Consider the following 19,479-nt stretch of genomic DNA (forward strand, 5'->3'; position numbering starts at 1 on the left):
TGCAAGTCCAATAACAATTTTTTCCGCCTACTTGGTCGAGCAGAACAGTCATGTTGATGCAAGGGAGATTGATGATCTTGATGATGGTGCATCTGGTATTCATTTCCATTAAGTGAATCACATTGTTCAGAGCTTCCTCTTTGGAAAAAATGTCTGTTAATCCATCTGTGATGCACTTACAACAAAACTACTCGAATGTTTCGAAAATAATGTCAACATCTGATGTAACTTAGTGCAAAAGAAATCATGATCTAGACGTTACGGTCTTTATTACTTCATCAATCTCTATTTAGTTCTACAGCTGCTGTCAACAGGAGAAAAAAAAACGTCTTAATAAAACGTTTACCAATTACTTTAACAAAGTGGTCATTCTTTGTTCATTTTATTTCCAATAAACTAATCAATTGAAAATGAGTTCATAGTCCTCGCATATTTGTGATTCGATTCGATTCGAATAGTTGGCGAAATGTACGGTTTTTTAATAACATATTTTTATCTTTGTCTTCAATCTTCGAATCTCTGGGCAGAAAGTTCGACGTCCTGAAACTCGCCTGCCTGTCATTACGCCCATTCTCCCTCGGTTCTTGACCTCTCGAGGGACGCAGCATTAAATAAAGAACATTGAGTGCTTTTTTTATCTAACGGTTCGATCCATTATTCAAGACATCTGCGAGAGAGGTATTGACTTGTTATGATGATCATTAGTTATAGTGATTCGGAAAAATTCTTAGTCTGAGTAAGTGGAGAAGGTTCCTCGTACACCAACGAATGAGACGTGGCCAGTCTTTTGTCTGGGCCATTTCTAATCTATTCCGTTATCTTGAGTAAACTGGAAACTCATTTGTATGTGAATTAGTTCGGGAGAATTATTTTTCTTCACAAGTTTTTGGTTAGTGGACTGCACCTCGATTACTCATCCCTAGAATAATGGAAAGGTTTTAACTCTAATTACTTGGTGATGAAATCACTGAATAGCATTACTAATTGACTAGATAATACAAAATTCTCCTACTGATAACTTTCACGACTAGAACAGTTGCAGATGCAACTGATAAAAAATATTCCAAATTTATTTAGAAATATTTGAAAGACTAATTTACAAACCTGAATCGAATTATAAAATCAAAGAAAAAAATGTGAAATAACTGGAGTGACATTAATAATAGTGTACATAACCCGTTCGAGCTACCTCACTTTTAATTAAAAAAAAAATGACGATTAGTTCTTAAACTCTATTTTATGAAAAGGTGGTGATCACTTTTTTCGTTCCATAACGACTCTTTCTCACTATTTCAAGGGTTTTCCTATTTATTTTTTATGATTCTCTGGGATAACGCCAACTTTAATATTTGACATCTTGACATTTTAATTATTATACTAATTTTAAACTTGAAGTACGTTCCAACCGAAACAATATCGTTAAATACAGAGGGCAATTAGGAATTGTAATACTGATAGCCATCTCTTACGAAATTCTCTAAATTATGTTTCAGAAGTTGAATGCGAGGTCTCCAGCCAAGTGGAGTACTCCATCCAGGCGATCTGGGGTGTCAGTATTCGAGAATTACACTTAGCATTGTGGAAACCTTGGAATGCACTGAGGGACGCCTCGTTGAACGGTACTCTTCTTCAAGGTCACGCTCAATACCTCACACCACCAGAAACGTATCCTTTTCAGCTGTCAAGTTTTTCCTAGTTTGCTCCAGATTATATAATGCAACGATGAACATTTAGACTGAATCCCTGACGATGTTTGCTGGACAATTTGTAAATAGAAAATTAGTATTAATTATTATTGATAAAGAATTAAGACGAAGGCTGGTCCACAGATAGCAAAACATCACGTGTTTGAGATTGAGACTAAATTCAGATGTCGGTGGAGGAAAAGTGGACTTGTAGAGGACATAGAAAAGTAAAATATGTTAATTATGAAACCACTATCAGCGATGTACGCTATTTGTGGAATAATTCGCAGGTTTTGGAGATTTGAAATCACTACAGTGATGGGTTTCTTTGTAGATTTACTTAGATGAATGTCGTCGTGATAAAAATTTAATGATTTTAGAGACTGACTCGACTCAAATATGATTACCAAATATTTGGAAACCCTTTCGCTGAAGAAATATTGAAAACTTGTAGAAACTGCCGATTTAAGTTCAAAACCACAAACTCCCAAGATATTCCCAAAATGAACTTTGAAATTGTGTAAACTTTCACCATTCTGTTATCATTCAAAATTATTCTCAACGTTCTCCTTGACTCATTAACTGCAGTAGGCAACCTCACGGTGAAGAAACCCTGAGACTGTCACTTCCAGCCCCCGAGTTAGAGCTGGGAACACCTCCGAGACTCTGCTACCCACTCGTAATATTTCTCACGCGAAAGGACAACAGAGATCCACATCCCGACGAGACAGTTAGTAAATTTAATGTATTTCTCAATCTGTATCAATAAGTAATATGCAAATGGACATGGGTAATTTCACCGAAAATGTCATTATTTTTTTCCCAATAGGTCGCTTTGGTGAATGTCGTCCACATTAAAGATAGTGTGTGCACACTGCCGACCTCAATTCTCGCGCAGTATCTGAAACAGGCCAACGGCCAGCTGTCCTGCTTGAAGGTGAGTGTTCTCCAAAAAAACCTGTTTTATTTGGTAATTTCACTCATTTTTAAATTCACATTTTGATGATTGCATGCGACCTTGACGAGATTACGATACTCGAAGACTTTTCAGGTCCTTTTTCGGAGGAGGACGAGAGTCGAAGCTGTTCTCTTCTATTTTTGGAAATTCAAAGATATCGAAAACTATATTATATCCATTCCAGATAGTTCGGCCTATCGACCCGGGCCTTGAATTATTTTATATACATATGTCAGCATGCCTGTGGTATATCACAAAAATATCTCAATTGATGTATTAAAAAAACTTGAGATTTTATTTGTGAGAATTTTTAGGGTCAGAAGTCTACAAAGAGCGTTTGCGATTCAAATATTCATTGATTGATTTAGACAAATTATGGTCATTTCAGCAATTATACCTGGCAACTGGTAACTCAACAAATTATGACGAGGGTGATGTCTCATCAGGCCTGGGGCCGGCCCTGGCCTTGGCAGAGCCCTGCAACAATAATGGTGGAGCATCGAGAGGAGCTTTGGTAGCATCTGGTGCTGGTGATACCGAGGGCTCTTTATGGAACACAACGGGTGAACAGTTATGTGTAGTTTGCCAATATTTTCCATTATCGAGGGCCTTATTGCCCTGCCGACACACGTGTATATGTGCCTCTTGCTTCGGTAAATTGGATAGGTGTCCAATGTGTCGCAGTCCTATCAAGAGTTACTTCTGCATCAGAGGTGAGGAATATATGCCACCGGAGAAGGAGATGAATCCTTGTAAACAGAGACAAGCAACACATGGACCTTCACATTGGCTACACGACTGGAATGACAGGCTTACGGATTTTCTCGGTTTTGCTCGATAAAACTTCAATACTATATTTTAGGGTGAAAAAACGTCCAATCAATCTGTCCTGAAAATCATTAGTTTTTGAATGTATATTTTTTTCTTCTATTTTTATGGAAATAGGGAGATTGTCCAGTCTTTCCTTTCAGAGATGGCCATATCATGATTTTTTTATTAACATTATTTTATTATTGTAGTAATCATCAATGGACTATGAAGAGAAAAGACTAGTTGAGCAATGAGTGATCGGAGTAGGACAATTTTTTATTATTAATTCAAGTGATGTTCAGATTAAATATTGATACAGAAAAATTGATAATTGCTCTGTTCATCAGTGATAATCCTTAAAGCTCATCACCGGCATTAAATCAATCTGGAATTGAAATTAACGGTCGGCTAATGAGACACTCACTGAAATATTGGAATTGAGTCACTGCTGATTAATCAATTAATGAGACACCATCATTGCTAAGGTTCATCCAATAATTGATTAGTTGGTAATCACAAAGAAATAGTTTCCGGTTTATGGAGTACACCTCGATTACTCATCCATCGAATTATGGTACGGTTTCAATTCTGATTACTTAATCATGGATTACTAAAAAATTTCTAAATATCACTGCTTCATTAGATAAGGCGAAATTCTCCTACTCTTGTTACTGATTGAAAGATTATGGATTAAATAGAGTAGTATGATTTAAAGACATCAGTAATCGGTAATAAAGTTGGTAATAGTACTAAAAATAATGTTAACGGCCATCCCTGTTTACTATTGACACCTGAAATCGTTCACTTTGCCGAGATTATTTTTTTTAATTACATTGAAATCTTTCGAATATTCAACCCTGAAATCAGATTACCGTCATATGAACTGAGAGAAAAAAAATTTCTGAAGCGTAGAAAATTGATGATTTATCCAAAACGTTCATCGAACGAATAGTCGCACGATAAAATCTTATCGAACGACGCAAATATTGATTTGCACTAAACCAGAATTCGATTCTAGCTAATGGATTTTGTTATAGCATAGGATATTCTATTTATTTGATATCATGAAAAAAATTAACGTGTTACAATGAAAACGATTTTATACAACTCAATGTTCGTTCAATTCAAACGCGTCCAACTTGGCGCAGGTATTTTTTTTTTCAAAATTCCAATTGCAAGATTATCAGTTCTAATGATGAAGAATTGCGTTTGTCGTAACAAGAGATTGCTGGTGGCAAAGTATCGCATTAATCAATATCCAACATATTCTTGGTAAACCAGATGAGTATTTTATTGCATCCATAAATTCTGCTTTCAATTGAACAGATTTTTTTGCAAAATATCTTGATGTTGATAAATTGGATAATTAGATGCTTCTTTCAAAGAGGATATCTGATCATACAGACAATGATTTGCATGCACTGGCAAGAAAATAATTACAAAAAAATGATAAAAAAAATTAAATAGGAAAAATTGAGATAACGTATGTCAATCTGTTTCAATCGAAAACATTAAAATTTAATGGGCATTTGTGTCGCGCCATATTCTGTCAATTTCAGTATTTCCTTCTAAAATCATTCGATCGATAAACGATTTGGATCAATCAAAAATAATTATTGAAATTTTTATTACACTGGACAATTCGCTCTACATGCGAGAAGAAATTGCTCACAAGGCTGAATTAATCATCTGATGAATTATAAATTCTCAATTTTCGTGAGAAAAGTTTCTCTCCTTAGCTGTATGGAAAATTGACATTTTTGTGTTATTGACGTGAATTGATATGACATTAAATTTTACCACTGGCTGGAATGCCTCAAGAATGAGACATTGCAGTTCAGAATTTTTCTACAATTTCACGTTTCAGCACTATCATCTTCTGATTGACAATTTTCTTCTCTTAACACTTGATCGGTATTCTCTTTATTATTGTCTAGACTAGACGACTGTAGATGCGGTCCGAGTGATGCCGTTAATATTTGATTACTCAACGACACATTATTATTCACGAGTTATTTTCGTTTAAGTGATTGCGACGATTATTAATTTATTCTGTCTAGTAATGTTAAACGATGAATATCTGAGATTCTGGAGGCGAGAAAATCGAGGGAAAGGCAATTTTGTTGGAGTTGATTAAATTACTTGGAACACCGGACTCCATGATCTCATCCAGAATCGAGACATCACTCGTTTCACACAACGATTATTTGTCAATTTTTACAATCAGTCGACTATTCACAGTTTCCACTGATAATGCCTATTATTATATGTAAGTAGGATTGATGAGGTGTTGTGTAAATATTTGTAGAGGAGAGATAGTTAACGATAGAGGTATTTTTCTTTAATATGATGTTTATTTTCATTAAAATTTTTTAGTTAAATGACTCTGCAGAATTTGATACATCGGAGTGTTTTCCATTCGAATTACATATCGGCTTGAAATATTTTATTCTAAATTATATCTGTAGTATCAGATGAACGATATTTTATTACCAACGTCGATTTTCGAATGTTTCAACAATTAAATTCTTCTTTCTTGAATTTTTTTCTTCTAAAGTTTAAAGTTGGGGGGACATGAGTTTGAAATATTTTTGCATAGTCTGGAACTATATCACGTGCTGTTAATTTTAGAGGAATGTTTTATTTGAAATCTTGAGTAAAACGAGATTTTAATATTTTGAGTAATGAATGATTAAAAAAAATGTTATCCCGTATAAACCCCACCCAACTGAGAATAATTCGAAGAAATATATATATTTTTTTCATTTTCTCGAAACTATAACTTTTTTGATCATTTTTTAAATTGGTCTTTTTGAAAATTCTTGTTTAATCGTCACCTTTGTGGAGATGATTAATGCATAAGTCTATCATTGTAAGCAATAAATATATTTTTTGTTCATTTGCTTTACGAGGTAAAGGCCCTATCTAATCGATGAAAAATGCTGGCCATCGATCTCGATGACGATAGACAAAATTTCCTGAACTAATAAATTCCCAATACTCGTCAACTGCAAAGAGACGTGAAAAATCTACCTAAAATTAAATGAACTAGATTTAAATAATTTAAGTTGTAAATACACAGACTGTGATAATCCGAATAATGTTTATTGTAGATGTGGATTGCACGCCTACGCCCGACATACGGCGATGAGATGAATCCTCTTAATTTAATCAAGGATCATTATCTCAATTTGTATTGATTTATACCTATAATCCCCAGTAATGAAATGTTGATCATTATTAGTTTCACTCATGCGCAATGATGATGGAGATAAAATTAAGAAATGAATATATGAATGGAGGAAAAGAAACTACGGGGAAGAAGGAAACAATTATCTCTACCAGATGAATTTCTATCACATAATTGATTATTTGATTTTGTACATAGCGATGAGGATTAGCAAACAATACGAGAGAATAAATTTGTAAGGAATTTCTAAGTAGTAGCGGCCTATCAAGTCTACTGTATTTTTAGTGAAGAAGATAAAACAAAATTTGATCGCTGTATGAATTTGTGCAGAAAAACAAAACGATTTTCTTAGATATTCCAATGATTCAGTAACAAGATTCCTGCATGCGAGGATTTGTAAGTAATTTATTTAATAAAGAATATTGCCCAACACTTATTCTTCATCATTTCATTAATTTACTTTTCTGTTATGACGAATGTGCGAACGATGGGATTAGAAATAAAATTGCATTCAGAATTGAATGAACGCAGATCTTACTGGGAATTAAATTTAACTCAAAGACGTTATTGATAATTATTAAGAGCTTTTCACAGTTCAACTCAAAAGAAGTTTCATTTGTATTTGAGAGACTTTTTTATTGCAACAATCTCATCAAATCTGAATGCAATTGGGAATGGATTTCAAGAGCGTATTCAGCTCTGACATCAACTCTGTCATTTTCTCGGAGGTTTTCCCTTGCTCTTCTTCAAGTTTTTCAGCAATTTCAGAAGTCCAGAGTCTTGTATTAGCATTTCTCTGTTGAGTTTTCGAAAATCTGGCGGTACATGGAGTCTTCGGGATATTTTCACTGTCGAGACCGTCGGAATGCCTTAATGAGTGAATTTTTTTCTTCGTCAAGTGCCGGAGAATGCAAATAAACGTGGAAAATTCGTCCATAGCCTGTTCGGAGAATTCTATCAGTGGCATTAGCTTGTGTTCTTTGAGTACTGTCCCCTGGAATTGAAATTAATGATTCAGGAGGTGACACAGTGGGGAGGGTTCGTGTGGGAGGCAGTCAAAAATGGTAATGTAGAGGATGCTGAACATATCTTGGGACAATGTCTTGCGGAGGTATTTTCGGGCGCATAAAATTTTGTTTAGAAAAGGTCAGACCGTAAATTTTTGTAGAATATTTTGCTCAATTATTCGCTAACTATGCTATGAAACCCCATTGCAGACTACTGGACAATACATATGAAATACTTTCAACGAATTTTAGTAAAAAACAAAGAAAAAAATTCAAAAACGTAAGATTTTGCTAGAACGGCGTCGAATACCTTCAATCCAATTTTCCTCACCATCCAATCGAAAAAAATCGCCTCGCTCCTCCTCCACATAGAATTAATCTCAATCATAACTCCCAATTGCTGTAAATCAAGAAGATTCTTTTCGTTGTACTCCGAATATTTATCCTCACGTGTCACAAATTGTTTAATAATGCACATTTCCGGTACATTCAGATGTGGGAGTCCACAGCTGTTAGCAGATGCTGCATGTACTTGGCTCGTTGATTTTATCCTCTCAGAGATGAGTTCATTAATGTCCTTCAAATTATTATTCACTGTCGTGCACTTGTGTACGATCGACTGAATTTCATTGATCAGATCTAAAGACACCTTTTCGTTATTCTCTTCTTGTTGATGTTTCTGTTGAGTATTTAATGTGAAATTGCAGTGAAGAGGAACCACTTGGTTCTTTACAAATTTAATGGAATACTCACCAGTGAATCACTCTGCACACATTCTCCGCCTAAAATACTGTTAATCAACTTGAACATCATCGCAGTTTCCAGAACATTGTGAACACCGATGAGCCAGGCCAATGCCAACAAAAGTTCCCGATTATTTCGGGAATCTTTATTTGATAAACCGTAGAATTCAATGCTCGGATACCGAAGATATGCAAAGGATAATTTCGTGGATTTAACTTCATCTGGAATTCAGTTGTAAAATAAATTGAGCATCAATAGGAAATTTCATCGATTGTACAAAGAGAACAATTATTTAAAAACTACGTTCCTGTTCCCTAATCTGCCAGTGAAAATTATTCAGTCAAAATTACCGAACAGTTACGCATTTGTTACCGGAACGTTCCATAATTATTTTGGAACGTTCTGGACTTTTGTTTAAAATGTTCGTTTCGTTGTAATTTCAACCGGAATGTCGGCACACTATCGATGAATGATCGACACAATGTTGACGGTATATCAAGATCAACCAAATCAAGCCTTGTTAGGAGAATATTATGGTAAGTGAGAGGCTAATTAGGGTTCTAAGTGGCTTTTGCGCAGGTTCAACGTGCGGAAAATGTCCCTTTGAACATAAGATATGGAAGAATTCATTTTCTTATTCATCTAATTGCAGATAAAACTAAAATTAATGAAAGAATACAACGAGATTATGAGCCATTCTTCCAAAATACCGTAATGTTGAAAATCGAGTGCTGGTTGTGTTTTCTTGATTGCGTAAAAACTCAGAGTATTCAACAACGTCCAAAAACATTGAGCCTGTAATAAATATTTATCAATATAAAATTCCATAACTTGTATATCATTTTACTAATTAACTCACAGCTTCCGGTGAATCTTCGTTATACTTGGCTGCTTTGAAATGCTCCGGATGTACTTGCACTTCCGTACATTGGCCAATGTGTTTGCATAATAAGTTAATGACGCTTTTTATATCACTCATTACAGAGCCACAATCAATTATTGGATAATTTAAAAAATTGCATTTATCTTGCCGAAAAATTAATGACAAGTCGATGGTTCATACGTGGCTCGTATTGTTGTTGTTGTTGTGGTGTTGTCATCTAGGTTACTGGAAGGCGAGTTGTTTCCTGTAATGAAATGGGAGAGTAATTCGGCGGGAAACCTGAGGATGAAGTAGATGACGAAGAGTTGGCCTTACCATCTGTGATAAAGCGACTTTACTCGGGAAATTACCTATTAACAACAGACAATCACTGTAACCAACTGTCAACAACTTTATGAAAACCGGGTATTTGGGTGTAGATAGCCGACAGGGGATTCCTCTTCGCAGAATGAAATAATTCAATCGTTTGTCTCATTAATTTTGATATAAATTATTAAAAATGCAACAGACACCCGAGGATTACGTGTGGCGTCCTGCCTCTTCTGGGGTGAGGTACTACGATGCTACTGGGGTCACTGGGGGGGCTCCGTTCGTACTTGCACAACTCTAAAAATGAACAACTGAACAGAAAATTTTCAAACTGTGAGAGCACCACTGTGCAGGGATTCAACTGTTGAGACAAAAATGTGGTTGTACATGTGGACCCAGCGCCACATGTACAGCTTAGCTTTTTGTCTCGACAGTTGAATCCCTGCACAGTGGTGCTCTCACAGTTTGAAAATTTTCTGTTCAGTTGTTCATTTTTAGAGTTGTGCAAGTACGAACGGAGCCCCCCCGGGTCACTCAAACCCCCCGAACTGAGCCTCTACTTCAGTGTGAAACTTCGGATGGACTTAACCCGCGGGGGGTTGCAAACACAAAAACTAATTAATGTATATGATTGTCCATTGTCAGCACATCATTGTACATGTATTACTTTATTTGCAACCGCGTCGATAATCCATAATCATCGTTTCAATTTTGCTCAAAAAATCATCTTTCTTAATTAAACTGTAGCGAGTTCTCTACTAAGCAATAATTAAACAAATCAGTTAATGAACGACAAAGGATTCTGTTTCGATATGGAATTAACCTATTAATAATTTTTTACTATCCGTCGGCTATAAACTGCCGTTGTATTTTTAATAATTTATCAAAATCGATTAGGTACGAGGTACTACGACGCCGCTGGCGTCACTCAAAACCCCCCCGAAGTAAAGCCTCTACTTCAAGTCAATCCTCTCTCTGTGTATGTGTACACTCCCTAGCCGCGACATCTGGATTAACCGACCAAGGTGGTGTAAAAAGTGATTTAATTGTGAAATTTCCAAAAATCATCCAATTTCACAATTTCCACCCCCATCACCTCTCCACCCCTTTCACCCCTCGATTCCATGGATTTTTTATAACTTGGGGGGTTTATTTAAAGCTCCACCAGTCATACCAATTGTCTCCGTGTCAGTGAAATTGAGGTTATAAAATCGTTCACCTTTATTTTGCATTCATTATGTAACAAACAACAAATGAAATGATTAACAAGTAAACAATCATCGGTGTAGCCTGTAAATTGTGCTTTCAATTTTCAGAAGATGTTGCGACTTCCTCTAGTACGAACAGCCGGACTGTCCACAGGTAGACTGGGAGTTGCTGGCATTCAAACATCAGCAAACAAGTGCCAAGCTGGTCAAGATCTGGTGGAGCTCTTCATCGATGATAAACCAGTGCAAGTGCCACCTGGAACAACTGTTCTCCAGGCAGCTGCCAAAATTGGCGTTGAGATACCGAGATTCTGTTATCATGAGCGATTAGCAGTTGCTGGTAATTGCAGAATGTGTCTTGTGGAGATTGAGAAGCAGATGAAGGTGAGAAAACTCATTGGAAATCATTTTTACAAATTATCCGGTGTCCAACAGTTAAACAATATAAAAAAATTGCTCTACTTCCTCAGAAAAGACAGTTTGGAAAATTATTATTTTTTGTTTTCGTTGGAAAACCCATAAATTGATAACAGAAACCATCGAACCTTGAAAAAACATGTCTAAATTTCTCTTTAAGCCTGTTGCAGCCTGTGCAATGCCAGTGATGAAAGGCTGGCGAGTTAAAACCAACTCAGACTTGACTCGAAAAGCTCGTGAAGGTGTAATGGAGTTTCTTCTGGTGAATCATCCCCTAGACTGTCCCATCTGTGATCAGGGTGGTGAATGTGATCTTCAGGATCAGAGCATGGCATTTGGAAATGATCGAAGTCGTTTTACTGATATCGAATTCAGTGGTAAACGCGCTGTAGAGGACAAGGATCTTGGCCCATTGGTAAAAACAACAATGACTCGTTGTATTCACTGCACCAGATGCATTCGCTTTGCATCAGAAGTCGCTGGTGTTGATGATTTGGGCACCACTGGACGTGGAAACGATATGCAAGTGGGGACGTATGTAGAGAAGTTATTCATGTCCGAGTTATCAGGAAATATCATTGATTTGTGTCCCGTGGGAGCTTTGACAAGCAAACCATACGCTTTTGTGGCAAGACCCTGGGAGACTCGTAGGACGGACAGTATTGATATATCTGATGCAGTTGGCAGCAATATTGTGGTATCCAGCAGGACTGGAGAAGTCCTGAGAATTCTACCGAGAGTTAATGAGGAAGTCAATGAAGAATGGATATCAGATAAAGCTAGATTCTCTTATGATGGGCTGAAACGTCAGAGACTCATCACTCCTATGATGAGAATCAATGGTAAATTGGAAAATGTTGAGTGGGAGGATGCCCTGATAGCTGCAGCTCGTGGCCTTCAGAATATTCCCTCTGGTAAATGTGCTGCTATCACTGGAAAATTAACCGATGCTGAAGCGCTGATGACGATGAAAGATCTACTCAATAAATTGGGTGGAGAAGTACTTGCTACTGAACAAAATTTTCCCAAAGAGGGATCTGGTATTGATTTAAGGAGCAATTATCTGATGAACAATAGAATTCAAAATGTTGAAGAGGCTGATGTTGTCCTACTTATTGGGGCTAATCCCCGGTATGAAGCGCCATTGGTTAATACGAGACTGAGAAAGGGATATCTTCACGGAGAACAGACTATTGGACTTATTGGACCGAAGGTCGATCTTACTTATGATTATGAGGTAAGTGAATATGTCAAATTGTAGAGGGAATCTTTATATTTACGACATGACTATTTTCCTGACAGAACACAATTTGAGTCATAATAATTCTCGTAAACAGTATTATTGTTTACAATCTTAAATTATGAATTCAGTTACAAATTAATTTGGACAATTTATTTGTGTTCAGTCTTATGTGGTAAATTATATAATGAACTCATTGTCAAGTTCCATTTATTATGGATTGATTAATCGTATCATCAATAAGATCATAGACAAAATCTAACATTTTGGATTTTATATTGTAGCATTTGGGGCAGTCAGCCAATCTACTGGAACAACTTAAAAGTGGTCAACATTCATTCAGTGAAACTCTGAAGAAAGCGAAAAAACCATTAATTATCCTCGGGGCCGAGCAGTTAGGGCGAAAGGATGGGGCAAAGATACTCGCGACAGCTCAAGAATTGGCAAAATCTCTTGGAGAGACAACAAAGGTATGTCAAACAGATTTTTCACTGAATATCCTTCGATTTCTTTCAAATGCTGAGAATAATAATATCTATTACTTTAGGCTCCAGCTGATTGGAAAGTTTTGAATATTCTCCACACAAATGCATCCCAAGTTGCTGCTCTGGATATTGGGTATGGATCAACTGTAGAAGATGTTAAGAGTTTACAGCCAAAGGTACTGTTCCTCCTTGGTGCTGATGACACCAACATTACAAGAGAAGAATTTCCAAACACATTCATAATTTACCTAGGTAACTACAAAAATTTCAGTCATTTTTCTTTCTCTTCCCTAAGATTGTGGATCACAGATCCTTTACCGCTGGGAAAATTCCTTGTCCTTGAATCCCTTCCTTCGGACAACCATTTCCCTGTGAACCGCGTGTGAAATTAAATCCTGAGATTAATTTTTTTTCAACAAATTCACTTAACAGGAAGTCATGGAGATCGTGGGGCAACAATAGCTGATGTTGTCTTTGCTGGGGCTGCATACACAGAGAAAACAGGCAGCTATGTCAATACCGAGGGCCGTGCACAGCAAACTGGTGCTGCAATAACACCCCCAGGAATGGCACGACCTGATTGGAAAGTTCTTCGGGCACTTGCGGAGGTAATTAATTCACTTTCCTAACACTTCTGGTGGATTATCGATTAGAATTGACATTTTTCGTTTTGGAAAAAAATCATTATTATATATGAAACGAAGGAATGGTTATATTTTAATTGAAATTGTTCGTTTGATCGTGGGTAACTAATTGTAAGTTGTGGAAGGACGGAGAATGCGAACAGATGGAGTAAAATGGACACCTGAACCTAAAATAGACAGTAGAATGTCATCGACAGAGTAATATTATCTAGATCTATGAGAGTTGCATTTAATTAAGATAACTGGAGGGTTATTGAATTAATGAATTACTTACCTGATAAAATATTTGTGGATTAATTGGGTGTCATCTTTTGAACATTATTTTCCTGACCTAATGAAGGAATTACAATTATCAATTAAGCTAGTATGAAATTAAAATAGGAATAAGTAATAATCTTGTACTATTTTTTGTAACAAAATTTCAGGTCTCTGGAATTGAATTGCCTTATGATACCATTGCTGGCGTTCGATCGAGACTTGAAGAGGTTGCTCCACATTTAGTCCGATATGGTGATGTTGAACCAGCGAATTTCTTCGCCCAAGCGTTAGAATTATCAAAGGTACGTGGGAAAAATACAATAACTACTGATAAACCACGGATATCCTCAGCATAAAGATAAAATGCATTATTGATTGTTTTTCTCTTTAGAAAACTGGAGGTTCGTTCCTTCAAGATCCAGTAGACGTAAAGCAAAAATCCCTTGACCAATTCTTCAGGACTGATGTAATATCTCGAGCCTCTCCAACAATGGCTAAATGCGTCCAGGCAGTTCTCAAGGGCCGTCAGCCTTGTTCCACCTAGAAAAGCTGCTTCAACGATAATTAAGCAAAATCTGTAAATAGATAGGACTCTGTTGTGGCTTAGTATGATTGCGTATTTATAAATGATCATTTTTTAATTTCAAATTATCATTAGAATGTTTCGGAGGATGTTTCAACTTCTGTATGATGTAATCATCCCCAATAAATGATTAAAAAATGATAACAGAGTTCATAGATATTTTATGTACAATGTTTTTGTTTGTACATTACTCACAATCCAGATTTCTCAAATGATATGAAATTACACAAAAATTGGTCATCGTATAGGTTGAATTATAGGTAGAGTCCACATTACTCTCTATGGGTAGGATCGAAAGTTGGACATACAGAGCCCTTCGGCGGACCTTTCTGACCTTGGACTGTACATTCCTGAACTGTGATAATAATTCCATGCATCGCCGCCTATTTGTTTTGTCGTTTTCAATGTAGCCGGTTGTATTTGAATTATGGTTTTACGTAAACATAATAATAAGGAAAAGAACTAACTTTATATATCGGTTTAAAACATTTAAAATTTATTTCTGCAGCAGTGTCGCATTTTTTTTTATTATTTTTGGTCATTTCGGTAATGGAGACATTGGAAAAACAGTCAAAAGACATCAAGGTACATAATTTCTCCCCAATTCCATATTAAGATTAGCCTTTCAAAGGGTTGGTAACTTTTAGAGATAAATTTGATGTTTTTTAACCAGTTAAAGGAACTTTTTCTCATCTATTGGGGTAGTTTCTGTGTATTTATAGGTAATAAAAATATTTCAATATGCGGGAGGCAGAAAAATTAGATTGTATGTAGTGGGTTTTGTCACAAGTCGTTTTCCAGCTGTGTCTTCGACGATTTTGACGGTCCCGTCTCTTCATTATGTACATCATCACGTGTAGAATGTTAAAAAAGATGAGTGAAGAATTTTTTGTTCAACAAAACATAATTTTATTTTTTAAAAACATTCATTCTTAATCGACATTCTATTATATTGTACATTCATCTCTCGATTTTAATCTTCCATCATATGAATCTTGTCAATCAAATATTACTTAAAAGTGCAAATTCTCTGTTGAGAAAAATATACTTGATATCGTGCGGTATTAATGGACTTTACGCCCATTTCAATGTACAACATTTTGCTGATTTGTCTTCATGTACCAAGTACCCAACGATTACAATTTTCTGCCTCCAACGCATCACGAAATTATTTCTGTCTATAAACACTGACGAAGTATTTCACAATGAAAAATCGTAGTACATAGGGAATCCCCCGAGGGTAAAATCAAGTTGATATTTCACCCTCGGCAAACATTTCCTTTTGATATTTTATCCTAAACCCCCATTTACTCAAGAACTTTTGAAAAGTCGCTGCATCAAATCACTTCACTGCTACATCGAAGACTCCTATTACTATTCAACTAATTAATTTGTGCAGATGGTTCTCGATCTCTTTAATTACTGGATTCCGGTTGTTCATCAGTATCATTCTCCCCCGAGCTCTCTTCAGACTCGATTTTCTCTCCAAGAGCAACGAGCCTCTCCTTAAAAACACTGATTTTGTTATCCTGATCGGCCAGCAACTCCAGCAAATCATCTTGATCCTTTTTCACCTTCTCCAGCTCTTCAGTCCTCTCCGTCAGCACCTTTTCCATCTCTCTAAGCCTCTCACCACTTCCCTCATACTCTTTAACCTTCAAAACATAATTTGCAAGTCTCTCCTCTAGCTCCTTGACAATCGCACTGTATTTTTTCACCTCGTCCTCCGTATGGTTCGTCAATCCTCTCCCACTTCGCCCATTTTCTCCCGAATCAATCTGCGCAGCTCGAAGAACTAAATTCTGGTCCTTAAGATTTCCCACTTCTGCCTCCAACTCCGTCACCCTCTCCTCTAACTCCTCCTTCTCTCTCATAACAACACCATTTTGTATCTTTAAATTCTGTATTTGCACATCTTGTTCCCTGATCACGTCCTTGTACTGCGAAACCAGGGCAGAATCAGCTGATGAGAGACTTGTAACTAAATCCTTACTGGAATGTGATCCTTTTAATACGGTCTCCAAAATGGTACCTTCGATCCTCTTGAGGAGCCTGCAGAAATCATGATCCAGCAGCAAATCTGCTGAGGTTCTGGCTGATGGCTGAGGATGTTTAAGAGTTCTTGAATAAATTTCGTGTCTCGAAATACCACTAATGGCGTCTTGAAATCTCTCAAGGCCAATTCTATTTTCTATCAGTGCACATAATTTCTCCTTAGTGTAATTGGGAACATCGTCTTCATTGAAATGTACACAAATGCCTATTAACAATGCGCACATGCTCTGGATCAATATTTCCTGGAGATCTTCATTATTCTCGTGGGAGGATAATAAAGCTGTGAGGTAAGCTATTGATGAATCAATAGCTAGGAATTTTTTAACAGCTGCAGGACAGTATGAAGTCCATCTGCAGAGAAGGATGAGTAATCCTAGTTTGCATTGGGGTTTGTTACCTGCAATTAAGAATAATAAATGTATATTTACATTTGTCTCAATGACGACCCGATTTTTGCTATCTTGAAACGTCTTTTTTACATTTTACTTCATGATCAATATCCTCGAATCAATTACCTTGTTGAAGTAACATCACACACTGTTGCAGAAGAGTCACTGGTGGCTTTCCAATATTTGTAGCCAACAGAACCCTCAACAACTGCTCTTTCTGGCTAAGATTATCGATCAGTGCATGAGAAAGAGCAACAGCTGAGAACCAATTTGACAAGGGATCGGGTGAGAATAAGCCTCCGCACAACAGTTGACCTGTGGTCAGTGAAGGCAGCTCATTGGTCTGGGGCAGCAAAGTCTGCACCAGCTGTGTTTGTCCCACTTCGTTTTTGTACAAAAAACATTGAAAACAGTAAAGAACTGCACATCTGAGGACAAATGGCTGCTTCTCGTTGACCATTGACATCAGGAGAACGACAATGGCTGGTCGTGGAGGGCTACAAGGCGCCATTACACCAGCTAGAAACTCCTGATTCGTAATATTTCCACGGATTACTTCGGCCACTGCATTTATTGTTTCTGTCAGGACATCTGCAGGTACTCCAGAGGCCATCAGTATGTCGCAGAGAGCCTGGAGAAGGCCACAATAGTGCATTATCTTCTGGCAGGCTGATACCATTTGGGTCTGATTGCTCGGGGCTACCAGAGCCCGAACTACGTGTACCATACAATGGACATTGGCCACTTTTTGGGGACTCCAACCCGACAAGGATGTGTCCTCGGCGTCTGGGGGAAGTTGGAACATGGGAGTCAATCTTTGGATATAGCTGCCCTCTTTGAAAAAATTTTGATTGCTGACATTGTTGCGAATTAGGTTGAGCATCAGCAGAAGACAGTCCTCGACGACAATACCACCCTCCACGCCACCCTCTTGAGCTATTACATCGAAAATACGATCGAAGGCATTTTCAAATGCCACAATTTTTTGTATATTCGCATTTCCCTTTGTCAATTGGATCAGGAGGAGTAGGGCATCATTACGTATGACCTCGCGTGTGTCGATCAAGAGGTCCATCAAACGGGAAACGCCCATTCTGCTAACGAGAATGATTTCTTGAATGTCTTTTGGACGATTTGAAAGGAGGTGGGTCAGCAATTTCAGAGCTGGCCATCGTACCCGGAAATCAAAGTCTTCGAGGGATGATAAGACCAGGGGTACGCTGTCTTGTTGCTTTATGAAGATCTCAGTAAATTGCTCACCAATTTTTGAGTTCGGACCGTGTTTGTCAACTGGAATGAACAACTTTGTTTTTATAAACATCTCGAAGTGGTCAATGGACCGCTCGGTCTACGGTCTCGGTCAATAGACCACTCGTTTCTGTTTGTCCTTCTCTTGGATACAAGGAAACAATTGATTTCTCTTGAAATTTTGTAAACAACGAGTGTCTTGATTTAACTAAACAACTTTTCAATGCGTTTTATATTTTTAAGAATATAATTAATTAATGAGGTGTTATGGAACCAAAGATCTATTCACGTTTTATCTAGATTCCTGATCAATATTTTAGAATCTATGGAGTTGAGATGAAATTGACAGAAAAACCTTTCTGAAAATTTGTCTCTTCTATTTATTAAAATTTTCTGAAAATGTACTACAACAAATTTAAATTTTTTCCCTTCTATTTACCCTCTTCATCGAATGTTTCTGGACTCGTGATGTTGCACAACGTATCAAGAGCAACTCCAACAATCTCACAGTCTGTTCTGTCCATTTCTAAGACTTGTCTAAGGGTGTCCATTCCCTGGGCTCCCACTTCAACTCTGTAAGCTCGTGAGAGAGCTTTCAGGGCTCGACAGGCATCTCTCCTGTCATCCAGGAGACTGGAGGATTGTAGTCTATCCACTAGTCTTTCAACCTGTCAAATAGTTAATGGAGTGAGTGAAATCCTGGTCAATCTGAACTTACACCCTCCAAACAAAGTCTTCATTTGTGTCTAGCGTTTGCGGAAAAAATTGACGTGGACAAAATTATTGAATAATATGGTCCAAAACATAGGTTTTACTGTCAACGTAGCATTTGGTTATGACTGTAAACATTCTTTTATCAACCAAAACCTCACCGTGTCTGCTCCCGTGGGCTGTGTGTCAGGGTCCGGGCTCCCTAGAACCGATTTTAAACCACTTTTGAAGTACTCCATATTTTTATGATTTTCACTCAATTGATATTTAAATCATAACAGTTTTTATGTTATTTCAACTTCTGAACACATCTTGCCTGACGTCCACGGTGGCAGGGAGCTTGAACCACCGATGACTTTCGTCGGCGACGGAAGTGAAAGGCCAATGCGCGGGAACCCGATGAATTTTGAACGGTGAGAATTGAAAATTTACAGAATACCATTCATTGGCCCAATGTTTGAGAAAAATTTATTAAAACTTGTCAAAGATCTTCAATTTGGACGTAATATGGGCTTCTTATCAGGTAAAAATAATTAGGAATAGTAATTACTCATGTGCCTGGGTCATTAACCAAATATTGAGGTGTGAAAACTCATAACTCTATTCAAAAGTAATTATTAAATTTATTTTTAATTAAATTGCATTTTATAAATTT

General features: G+C 37.1%; 4 protein-coding genes across 13 annotated transcripts in view; 2 read left to right on the forward strand and 2 right to left on the reverse strand.

Moving 5' to 3' along the window:
• Positions 1-7,075, forward strand: part of LOC135161028 (cell growth regulator with RING finger domain protein 1-like) — a 30,704-nt gene extending 23,629 nt beyond the window's left edge. For 5 of the 6 annotated variants that reach the window (XM_064118281.1, XM_064118280.1, XM_064118277.1 and 2 more), the window contains 4 exons: positions 1,494-1,665; positions 2,274-2,415; positions 2,515-2,622; positions 3,032-7,075. In XM_064118281.1, coding sequence (XP_063974351.1) covers positions 1,494-1,665; positions 2,274-2,415; positions 2,515-2,622; positions 3,032-3,484 — 875 coding nt within the window. In that variant the 3' untranslated portion in view covers positions 3,485-7,075. The remainder of the gene's footprint in view (positions 1-1,493; positions 1,666-2,273; positions 2,416-2,514; positions 2,623-3,031) is intronic. The other variant, XM_064118279.1, reaches the window with a different exon arrangement.
• On the reverse strand, positions 6,720-9,865 carry LOC135161029 (tubulin epsilon and delta complex protein 1-like). 3 transcript variants are annotated; one of them, XM_064118286.1, is made up of 6 exons: positions 9,593-9,865; positions 9,254-9,521; positions 9,105-9,189; positions 8,404-8,615; positions 7,982-8,329; positions 6,720-7,637 (listed from the first exon to the last, which is right to left on the reverse strand). In XM_064118286.1, exons 2-6 carry the CDS (start codon positions 9,371-9,373, stop codon positions 7,296-7,298), a joined length of 1,107 nt encoding a protein of 368 aa, XP_063974356.1. In that variant the 5' UTR covers positions 9,374-9,521; positions 9,593-9,865; the 3' UTR covers positions 6,720-7,295. The 3 variants fall into 3 exon arrangements, with proteins under 3 accessions (XP_063974356.1, XP_063974355.1, XP_063974354.1); XM_064118285.1 differs by having other exon boundaries at positions 7,961-8,329; positions 9,628-9,863; XM_064118284.1 differs by having other exon boundaries at positions 7,961-8,329; positions 9,593-9,863.
• Positions 9,866-10,149: 284 nt separating this feature from the next.
• LOC135161022 (NADH-ubiquinone oxidoreductase 75 kDa subunit, mitochondrial) lies at positions 10,150-14,569 on the forward strand. Of its 3 annotated transcripts, none has more exons than XM_064118258.1 (8): positions 10,150-10,209; positions 10,903-11,178; positions 11,372-12,448; positions 12,736-12,921; positions 12,999-13,188; positions 13,369-13,544; positions 14,006-14,140; positions 14,230-14,569. In XM_064118258.1, the coding sequence occupies exons 1-8, from the start codon at positions 10,165-10,167 to the stop codon at positions 14,380-14,382; spliced, it is 2,238 nt and encodes a 745-aa protein (XP_063974328.1). In that variant the 5' UTR covers positions 10,150-10,164; the 3' UTR covers positions 14,383-14,569. The 3 variants fall into 3 exon arrangements, with proteins under 3 accessions (XP_063974328.1, XP_063974329.1, XP_063974330.1); XM_064118259.1 differs by lacking the exon at positions 10,150-10,209 and adding an exon at positions 10,349-10,611; XM_064118260.1 differs by lacking the exon at positions 10,150-10,209 and adding an exon at positions 10,625-10,788.
• Positions 14,570-14,898: 329 nt separating this feature from the next.
• LOC135161021 (general vesicular transport factor p115) lies at positions 14,899-19,179 on the reverse strand. The gene is made up of 4 exons (XM_064118257.1): positions 18,986-19,179; positions 18,553-18,781; positions 16,992-18,155; positions 14,899-16,873 (listed from the first exon to the last, which is right to left on the reverse strand). The coding sequence occupies exons 1-4, from the start codon at positions 19,061-19,063 to the stop codon at positions 15,837-15,839; spliced, it is 2,508 nt and encodes an 835-aa protein (XP_063974327.1). The 5' UTR covers positions 19,064-19,179; the 3' UTR covers positions 14,899-15,836.
• Positions 19,180-19,479: the final 300 nt, after the last annotated feature.

Source organism: Diachasmimorpha longicaudata, chromosome 3 (genome assembly GCF_034640455.1).
Source record: "Diachasmimorpha longicaudata isolate KC_UGA_2023 chromosome 3, iyDiaLong2, whole genome shotgun sequence".
Classification (NCBI taxonomy): Eukaryota; Metazoa; Arthropoda; class Insecta; order Hymenoptera; family Braconidae; genus Diachasmimorpha; species Diachasmimorpha longicaudata.

What these genes read in the sequence shown, in the direction of transcription:
- LOC135161022 (XM_064118258.1), top strand. Translation starts at nt 10,165, where the DNA reads ATGGACTTAACCCGCGGGGGGTTGCAAACACAAAAACTAATTAAT. An exon ending in ATCTTACTTATGATTATGAG is followed by an intron (nt 12,449 to 12,735) that starts GTAAGTGAATAT and finishes TTTATATTGTAG; the next exon opens with CATTTGGGGCAGTCAGCCAA. An exon ending in CTCTTGGAGAGACAACAAAG is followed by an intron (nt 12,922 to 12,998) that starts GTATGTCAAACA and finishes CTATTACTTTAG; the next exon opens with GCTCCAGCTGATTGGAAAGT.
- LOC135161021 (XM_064118257.1), bottom strand. Translation starts at nt 19,063, where the DNA reads ATGGAGTACTTCAAAAGTGGTTTAAAATCGGTTCTAGGGAGCCCGGAC. An exon ending in AGCCCACGGGAGCAGACACG is followed by an intron (nt 18,782 to 18,985) that starts GTGAGGTTTTGG and finishes ACTATTTGACAG; the next exon opens with GTTGAAAGACTAGTGGATAG. An exon ending in AGAAACATTCGATGAAGAGG is followed by an intron (nt 18,156 to 18,552) that starts GTAAATAGAAGG and finishes TGTTCATTCCAG; the next exon opens with TTGACAAACACGGTCCGAAC.
- LOC135161029 (XM_064118285.1), bottom strand. Translation starts at nt 9,373, where the DNA reads ATGAGTGATATAAAAAGCGTCATTAACTTATTATGCAAACACATTGGC. An exon ending in GTGTGCAGAGTGATTCACTG is followed by an intron (nt 8,330 to 8,403) that starts GTGAGTATTCCA and finishes AATACTCAACAG; the next exon opens with AAACATCAACAAGAAGAGAA. An exon ending in TGAGGAAAATTGGATTGAAG is followed by an intron (nt 7,638 to 7,960) that starts GTATTCGACGCC and finishes TTTCAATTCCAG; the next exon opens with GGGACAGTACTCAAAGAACA.